General features: G+C 42.5%; 1 protein-coding gene across 1 annotated transcript in view; it reads left to right on the top strand.

The window, feature by feature from the left end:
- The first annotated feature begins 4,364 nt into the window (after window positions 1-4,364).
- GABRR1 (gamma-aminobutyric acid type A receptor subunit rho1) overlaps window positions 4,365-9,722 on the top strand; it is an 87,824-nt gene continuing 82,466 nt past the window's right edge. The window contains exon 1 of the mRNA XM_065588199.1: window positions 4,365-4,625. Within this exon, the coding sequence (XP_065444271.1) occupies window positions 4,504-4,625 (122 nt within the window). The 5' untranslated portion in view covers window positions 4,365-4,503. The remainder of the gene's footprint in view (window positions 4,626-9,722) is intronic.

The raw sequence follows: 9,722 nt of genomic DNA, 5'->3' as shown, positions 1-9,722 counted from the left end.
GATAGGAAAATAGGAATTTCAATACTGGATCTGTGCAGGGTTCATCTAATACAGTATAATCTAATGGAAAGAGTACTGGACTGAGACTCAGGAGACCTAGATTCTATTCCTGGCTTTGTTGCTGACTTACTGTGTAACCTTAGGCAAGTCACTTTGCCTCTCTGTGCCTCAGTTTCCCCTCCTACCCTGACTTTTGTGTGTCTTTTCTATTTAGGTTATAAGCTCCTTGGACCAGGGATGGTCTTTGACTTTGTTTGTACAGTGCCTAGCACACCTAATAATAATACTCCTATCTCTGACCATGGCCAATACCACCTGCAATAATCCTCATAACAGACAGTTATGGAATAGATTGCCCATAGGGGAAGCTTCTTCCTAACGCCCATCAGAGGTTTGCTTATGCCCTGGAGCATGGAAGTTTATATCCCCTGTATTTTATCATCATATCCAATGTAACTGTGGATGGTTTCATTATTCATAGGAGGACACGTTTGCACTAGCAAGGATCAGACTCATCAAGTTTCTTCTGTATGCCAATGATACACCTCTACATCTCTAGCCCCACGGACCCTGGGTGTTCCATGTCTGTCCTGGAATAATGTTTGAGTGATATTATCATCAGCTACCTCATCCTGAGCCCTGGTAAAGCAGAGGTTATGACTCACTTTCCCTTCATGTACCAAATTGAGGTGATTTGCTCAGGAAGAGCAAGTCAGGTTAAGAATCTTTGCATCACTTTCAACCATTCTCTTTCCAGGGAAAACCTTTTGTTGGATGTGGCACAATTTACATAGTCTACACCCTTATTTATTCAGTGACAACTTTACAAAAGCCGCACATGCCCTCATGATTATGAGATTCAATTATTATTGTATTCCCTCTTGGTGGAGCTGATAGCAGGGCTTCTCTATCACTTGCAGCTTGTTCAGAATGCTGCAGCACACTTGCTCCCATTCCCTGGTGCCCATCATAGCAAAGACAATCACCTACTCCCCACCTAAGACTTGATGGTGGGGTATCTAAAAAGTGGCTGACATATGAGCACAGCTAACTATCATGATGAGATTTAAGGAGGAAACCTGTTAGCCACCTAAGGCCTACCCCATTAGGCTTTGACACCTACCAGGGCCCGTCCAACAATTTACAGAAAGCCAAGGCAAATCTCACAGGATGAGCACATGAAGTAAGTATTTTTGATCTCATTATGATGGATAAAGATAAATTAATCAGTGGACTAGAAACTGGTGGTTGCCTTGGGACCAAAGATTATGACCTGGTTACATTCAATGTGGACAAACAGAGAACTTCACAGCCAGTTACATACATGATGTGATATTAGTTGTGAATGTTTAGAGCTGCCACTAGGGTGCACACTGCTAAGAAACAAGAATGTGTAACTGGAAATAGAGTCAGTCAGGCTTGCATCCACCCTAGCCAGGGTCTGCTGGGTTTCTAATCCAGATGGTTATATCTGACCCAGGCTTTTTCCAAATACCACTCTAGCAGAATTTGATTTCCAGCACCCTCAGGGTAAGCAGATTCCTGAGGTTCTATCAGTCTTCCAGCTTGGATGAGCAATCGGAAGAGAAACAAGTTAATACCTTGCTCCATACAATGGTACCTGCAGCAGAGGACATTACACTTTCCAGAAGCCTCACAGCTGCTCAAATGAAACAGAGCAATACAGTTAAACAACTAAATACACATTTCATGCCATGCTTCAATACAATTTCTTGAGCAGGCACAATTTCACTTATGCAAACAAGAGAAGCATGAATCAGCAAATGACTTCATAATAGTCCTGTACAACCTAATCCAACACTGTGGCTATAGGGAGATGAATGAAGAACTTAATCAGAGACAGGATTGTTGCAGAGCAGAGGGACAGCCAGCTATCAGAAAGTTTTCAGAATGATCCTAACCTCACACTAGAAGCAGCCAAGAACATAGTCCTCCAAAGCCAATACATAAAGCAACAGACTCTCCTCAGGAATAACTAAGGAGCAGGCCACAGAGACTTGGGAAGGAAAATACCTCAGGATGCAGAAGCATTACACACCCAAACCAGTACAAGCACAAAAGGATCCAGAGGAGCTATACTAACATGGAGTAAGAGAAAAGGAATACAACAAGAGCATGAAAGAATGCCCATGGTATGGCAAGCCACCTCACAGCAAACTGCTCTGTCCAGCAAGGGACACCACATGCAGGAAGTGTCTAAAAAGAGGGCATTATGCAGCAGTCAGATGGCCTAAACATATGGTAGCTGCTGACTTTCAAGAGGAGGATCCAAAAGACACAGATTGCACACCTTGTAGCCAGAGATGACCAAAGAGAACCACCATGGATTACCACAATCTTCTTGGGAAAGTATAGACTAGACTTCAAAATAGATTCCATGGATTTCAAGGCCAAAAGGCACCATTGTGATCATCTAGTCTGCCCTCCTATATAACTCAGTCCCTAGAACTTCCCCCAAAATAATTGCGACAGCATACCTTTTAGGAAAACATCCAATCTTTATTTAAAAATTGTTTGTAATAGAAAATCCACGACCCTTGGTAAATTGTTCCAAAGGTCATCCAGATATTTTTGCATGATATTCTGGTCCTCCACCGTGTTGGCAATACCTACCCACTTTGGGTAATCCACAAATTTTATTAGCACACTCCCACTTTTTGTGCCAACATCATTAATGAAAATGTTAAATAAGATTTGTCCCAAGACTTATCCTTGAACTCCACTAGTAAGCTCCCTCCAGCCTAACAGTTCACCTTTCAGCATGACCCATTGTAGTCTCCCTTTTAATCAATCCCTTACCCACCTTTCAATTCTTGTATTAATCCTCATCTTCTCCAATCTAACTAATTTCCTATCTGGAACTGTATCAAATATTTTATTGAAATCCAGGTAGATTAGATCTACTGCATTTCTTTTATCTAGAAAATCAGTTATCTTGTTAAAAAAATATCTGGCTGATCTGGCATGATCTACCTTTTGTAAAATCATGTTATTTTATCCCGTTTACCTCTGTCTTTAATTACTCTTTCAAAATGTGTTTTAATACCTTGCATACAACTGAAGTCAAACTAACAGACCTGTAGTTTCCCAGGTCACTTTTTTCACCTTTCTTAAATATAGGTACTATATTTACAATTCTCCACTCATAGCATACGTCCCCCCATGTCTCTCTTGTGACCTGTGACATACAGGTCAGACTAGATGATCTAATGGTCCCTTCTAGCCATAAACTCTGTATACCAGCTGAGGTGTTCAATAGAGCTATGACAACTTAAGTCAACGGCGCTATGACAATTTATACCAGGCAAGAATCTGCCCCAATGTCTTTAAGAGAAATCAGCCTGAAGAGAAGGTGGTGACTAGTTGTCCTGGTATAGGGTGCGAATTGTATGCATAGCGGGCATGTAAAGAAAAAGTATTGGTGACAGCTGTGGAAGAAATGGAGGACTAGGGTAAATTTGGCATCAATGGTAGAATGCAAGGGATAGTAGCAATGTGATAAGAGATAAGGTGTAGATCGACGCAGAGCTGCATAGGGTCACGAAGCCAGGAGTTTAAACTTGAAGCTGTTGATAATGGGGAGCCGTTATGGTGCTTCAAAGAGAAGGATCAGGATATTGGCAGTAAGTACAGAAATGCAAGCAACAGCTATTTCTAATTTTAATTAACATCAGAGACAATTTCTTTACTTGCTAAAGATGTAGAACATTTTTTCCTCTAGTCCTTTGAAATCCTCTGTTGCTCTCTTCACCCTGTCATTCTCTAGTCTGCAAGTGACAATCAACCATGATCTCCTATAAATATCCAGCTGCAGAGAGGATAAATGAGTCGCCCTATGCTCATCTTTACCTCCCTAACTAGAGATTTTCCATAGATCCTGTGTATGTCCAAACAGCTTGGCAGTGAAGTGCGTGACACAGGTTCTGTAAGCACATCAACAATGGCATCACCACACGCTGCAAGCATGATGCAAAACCAGGGAAAATAAGATCAAATATGTTCCTTAAAAGCTAGATAGAAATTATGATGATTGTATCTGCTTCCAGCAGCTAAACAGGTGTTTAATAAAGACTATCATATTAGGCATTAACAGGTACACTTAAATCAGCAATTAAAGAAATCTTTGATCAGCTAGAATATCTTGGTTCACCAGAAATATGCCATTTTCCAAAATACCTGAAAGGTTTTGTCTTAAATCAATTTATACAATAGCCTGTTTGAACAAAAAAAAAAACATTCTGTAGGAATACGTGAATTCTACACTGTTCGAAAATCCCTACCATCTGACGTAGAGGGATTTATAGGTTTAGTGGAAATTGCTTTCCCCACTGTCCAGATTAAATACTGCAGGATGATTTTTTGTATGAGTAAACATCCTTCCAATAACGAAGGGACTGATAATGTCTTAAAAAGAGAAACAGACTCTACATTTTGTTTTTCTTCTTGTGTGGACTATTTCTGGATATAGGACCCCAAAGTATCATGTTGACTGTCCATAAAATGCAGTTTAGCATCTTCTTGCTGTTGTGGGGATGGGTTTTGTCTACTGAATGCAGAGCTCACCGGCAAGGAAAAGAAATACATGAGGTATATAAGAAGGGCAGGTGAGTCTCCTTGTAAATTCAGATGTATACAATTTGGGCAAATGCAACATTGCAGATAACTATATCATTCCTAATGCAGACCTCTGAAGTTTGTATTGCAGCATATTCAGGGTTATCTGACCAACAAATATTGTGCTTAGCTTTTGCTTTTTCCTTCAATGACTAGTAGATTTACATTTTTTACATCCAAAACCACTAGTATCAACAATCTGGTTTAACGTGGCAACAATCTGGTTTGCTTGTTCTTGATTATAGCAGCTTTGGGGAAGGAAAGGAGGAGTTGATTGCTTATTGCGGTAGAATGCTGGGGTATTTACAAGACTGGATACAGAAGTTTTATTAGTTCCAACATTTCTGCAGACTACAAGGATACAATCAGTTATGCCTGTGAACAAGAAAGGACATTGAATAACCTGCAGATCAATTGCCCAGTTGTTTCCAAAAGGGCTACATGCTAATTTTTTTCCAGTGCTGCCATATGCGGTCATTTAGGAGTTTGACTGGAGGGAAATTTTCCTGATATTAGAGCAGTTTCGTGTTGTGCGTTGGAGTACTCATGTTCTGTTTTGTAAAAAATGTTGAGGTCTAGTAAGAATAATTACATGAACATGACCTGTACATGCAAGTAGACAAACACCAGGGGATATTGCTGGAGGAAAAAAAATTCTGTGCACTTGTCTGGAGGGTATCACTGGCTTATGCCTTCTAAGAAGTCAGTGTTTAAAATGATGTCTGCTGAAGCTGTCCAACACAAATTAAGATTTTCCCTTCACTGCAATCATTGTTTTTGCTCATTAGCAACTATGAATTGTCACCAATGCTATCTTAATTACCATGAGAAAAGTAGTTTTAAGGGAGATGAACTATTAATAGAGCTGCAGTAGTGTCAGGCAGGAAGAATTCAAGCCATTTCTATAAACATCAGTGTTAGGGGGAAAATCATCAGAGAATGAAGTATGGTTCCTGTCTGTCTTCAAATATTCCCCTTCTCTGCTTTCTTGAAAATGGGCCGGACTACCCTATTACAGAACTATTGCAGTGTTAATATCTGTGAATCCAAGATCCATCTTGTAAAGTATGAAATAGGTTCAATGGTGATGCCACATAGCCAGAAATAAAACTGGGAAGATGGATGCAGTGGCCCCTGTTCACAAACAGACCCCAATGGATACATGGCAAGAGATATTAAAACAATGCCACCCTTTGTTGTTTTCATTCAAGTTCACAAAAATGGCGGTGATGTTCTACCATACTGTAGTTGACACTAGCAAAGTAGATGGCAAGGTGTAAACTGGCAGCTTTAACAGGTTGAACAAAAACACAATGTACAAGTTGTACAAACCTGTGTATGCCCATAATGCAGCTGTAATTAGCATCTTTATTAGAGAGATAGCCCCAAGCACTTCATGTAAAATACAGTTAAGGGAAAGAATAAATCCTAGTGGGGGGGGAGACGTTAAGAGGTACGTGCCAAAGGAAGAATGCTACCTGAATATGCCACTTGAAAATAAATAGACTGTTCTTTGTGCCTTGTGTGGTTTCATTGTCCCACCAGGACCTCTGAAGCACTGAGAATCCAACTGAGGTGACACTGCTGCTGGCTGGTGTGGAGGGGAGCACACCCTGGACCCCACCTCCTCCATACACAATTTGGGATGGTTACCTCTGCTAGTGGCCAGGGCTGGCATTAGACTTGTTGGGGCCCAGGGCAGAACCTAAGGTGTCGGCCTCCTATCCTGCCTCCCTGGCCTGCTCACAGGTTGGATTTCTGCAATGCCTGAGGCCCCCTGTGGCGTGGGGCCCTGAGCATTTGCCCTGCTTGCTACCCCTTAACACCAGCCCTGCTCGTAGCAATAGTCTCGAGCAGTCCATGCAATTAGAGAAGTGTGAGGCCTGGAGCTGTGCCCAGTCCTTCCCTAGTGGTACAAAATGGAGGTGGAGGGGAAAGGTGCCTGGCACTCTTCTCTCCTGTGCGCTGCCTGTTCTGACCTAAGGTGTCAAAGACGTGGGGGAACAAGGAAATTGCATGTGTTCCTTGAGAGCTTTCAACATAGCAACAGCCACAGAGAGCATAGTTCACTGTTCTGATCTATAGACACAAGGGTATGTCAATTTGTTTAATAAACAGAAGCAGCATCTGGGAGCGTTGCAACAGTTAAGTGCCTTTAAGTATCTCTTTATTTTTGCAAAAAAGGGAGAAACATGATGAGACAGAACATAGGAATGTAATAGTAATGGAGAGGGCTAGAAGTAGAAAAAAAGGATAAAGAACTTTATCCACAGGATGAAATAGGATATTAAGATAGTTCCAACAGAATCACTTAATAAGTAGGCACACCCACGGCCAGCTCCAGGCACCAGCTGGTCAAGCAGGTGCTTGGGGTGGCCACTCCGGAGAGAGGTGGCACGTCCAGCTGTTTGGCGGCAATTTGGTGGATGGTCCCTCACTCCAGCTCGGAGTGAAGGACCTCCCGCTGAATTGCCTCCGCAGATCACGATCGTGGCTTTTTTTTTTTTTTTTGGCTGCTGGGGGAGGCCAAAACCCTGGAGCCGGCCCTGGGCACACCCCAACCGCCCAGAGTGATGGGGTTGTTCAGCAAAGCAGGATGTTAGGCCAATCAAGCCGATCTATTTGAGGACCCAATCACACAGGGCCAGATCCCAAGCTGCAGTCCAGCAACACTCCACTCAGCACACCCTGGGAGACCACCTTAAGCAACTTTTGTGCTCCCTGATCCTGGATCACTCTGTAGGGCTGATCCTCTTGGGGCAATTTGGAATAGCCGGAAGGCTGCAAGGGGCTGTTCCAGCAGCCAAGGATCACCAGGGTATAGGAACACACCATCCATGCCCCCTCTACCAGCCACAAGGAGGGGGAAAGGTGAGTACCCCATAGAGCAATGCTACTTCACTTGAAAATCCTTACTTTGAAGTGATCCTCCACTGGCCAAGTAAGGAAGTTTTCGGATAGCTTTGCAGCAATGATCAATCTGGACCTGGCCCAAAATCTCTCAGAGGTTTGTCGATTTTAAGGTTAGAGGTGACAATTATCATCTGGTTTGACCTCTGGTATAACACAGGCTATAAATCCTCATTCAGTAATTTCCACTTCAAGCCCATAAACTTCTGTTTGAGCTGTAGCATCTCTTTTAGAAATACATCCAGGCTTGATTTAAAGACTTAAAGTGATGGAGAACCCACCACAGTCCTAGGGAAGTTGTTGCCGTGGTTAATTATCCTCACTTCTAAAAAGAATTGCATCTTATTTCTAGTTCAAATTTGGAAACGGAAGCTAGGCAACCATTAGATCTTGTTTTGCCTTTTTCTGATACGTTAAAGACCCTCTACAATCAGATATCTCTTCCCCATCTAGGTACTTGTAGACTGTAATCAAGTCACCTCTTAACCTTTTCTCAGCTAAACTATGTAGACTGAGCTTCTTTAGTCTCTTGCTATAAGGAATGTTTTCCAGACTTCTAATCATTATTCTAGGACTTATTTGAACCCTTTCAGTTTTCAACATCCTTTTTCAGCTGTTGACATTGGAAATGGACACAGTATTCCAGTAATGGTTTCGTTAATATCACGTTCCTATCGCTGTTTGCTATTTCTCTGCTTATACATCCAAGGACCGTGTGTCCTTAAAATCTTTTCAGTGTCCTTACACCCTAGGACAATCTTCTATTGTCTGTGGCCTGCATGCTCTGTTCTGAGATGTACTGACCTCGCATTTGGCTGTATTAAAACATCTTCACATGAGGCAATCTTGATGCAGATAAGATTCCCTTTTATTTTACTGAGAGTGCAGAATTGGACTCTGGGAGGCAAAACAATTCAGGAGAACCTCCACCCACACAATTTCAGAATTAGTAGATCATGATGAAGGCTGTAATTCAGCATTTCTATTACAAGCTCTACTTCCTCATGCTTCATAAGCCAGCCCTTAAAATTCATTTTGTACAAGAATTTAGAGCAATTTGGCTTTTTTTTTCAGTTTAAGGTTGCCTTAGTCCCTAAATTAGCTAAATGCAGGAAATGGCAAAATTCAAGTTCTTCTGATTTCAGGCTCTCTGCACATGGAACAGTATCATTTCCAGCAAAATATTGTAATCTGAATCTGAGCCATGCTCAGGCTAAGAGGCTGCGTTAAGCATAGAATCATAGAATATCAGGGTTGGAAGGGACCTCAGGAGGTCATCTAGTCCAACCCCCTGCTCAAAGTAGGACCAATCCCCAACTAAATCATCCCAGCCAGGGCTTTGGCAAGCCTGACCTTAAAAACCTCTAAGGAAGGAGATTCCACCACCTCCCTAGGTAACCCATTCCAGTGCTTCACCACCCTCCTAGTGAAAAGTTTTTCCTACTATCCAACCTAAACTTCCCCAACTGCAACTTGAGACTATTACTCCTTGTTTTGTCATCTGGTACCACTGAGAACAGTCTAGATCCATCCTCTTTGGAACCCCCTTTCAGGTAGTTGAAAGCAGCTTCAAATCCCCCCTCATTCTTTTCTTCTGCAGACTAAATAATCCCAGTTCCCTCAGCCTCTCCTCATAAGACATGTGCTCCAGCCCCCTAATCATTTTTGTTGCCCTCCGCTGGACTCTTTCCAGTTTTTCCACATCCTTCTTGTAGCGTGGGACCCAAAACTGGACACAGTACTCCAGATGAGGCCTTACCAATGCCGAATAGAGGGGAACGATCATGTTCCTCGATCTGCTGGCAATGCTCCTACTTATACATCCCAAAATGCCGGAGTCTTCTTGGCAACAAGGGCACACTGACTCATGTCCAGCTTCTTGTCCACTGTAATCCCTGGGTCCTTTTCTGCAGAACTGCTGCCTAGCCACTCAGTCCCTAGTCTGTAGCAGTGCATGGGATCCTTCTGTCCTAAGTGCAGGGCTCTGCACTTGTCCTTGTTGAACCTCATCAGATTTCTTTTGGCCCAATCCTCTAATTTGTCTAGGTCCCTCTGTATCCTGTCTCTACCCTCCAGCGTATCTACCACTCTCCCAGTTTAGTGTCATCTGCATTTGGAGTTTCAACCTTCACTCTGAAAATGCTTGGGGTTTTCTGTCTAAGACTTTGAGACTAGAC

Source organism: Chrysemys picta, chromosome 3 (genome assembly GCF_011386835.1).
Source record: "Chrysemys picta bellii isolate R12L10 chromosome 3, ASM1138683v2, whole genome shotgun sequence".
Taxonomy (NCBI): domain Eukaryota; kingdom Metazoa; phylum Chordata; order Testudines; family Emydidae; genus Chrysemys; species Chrysemys picta.
This window is presented reverse-complemented; position numbering and strand designations above follow the sequence as displayed.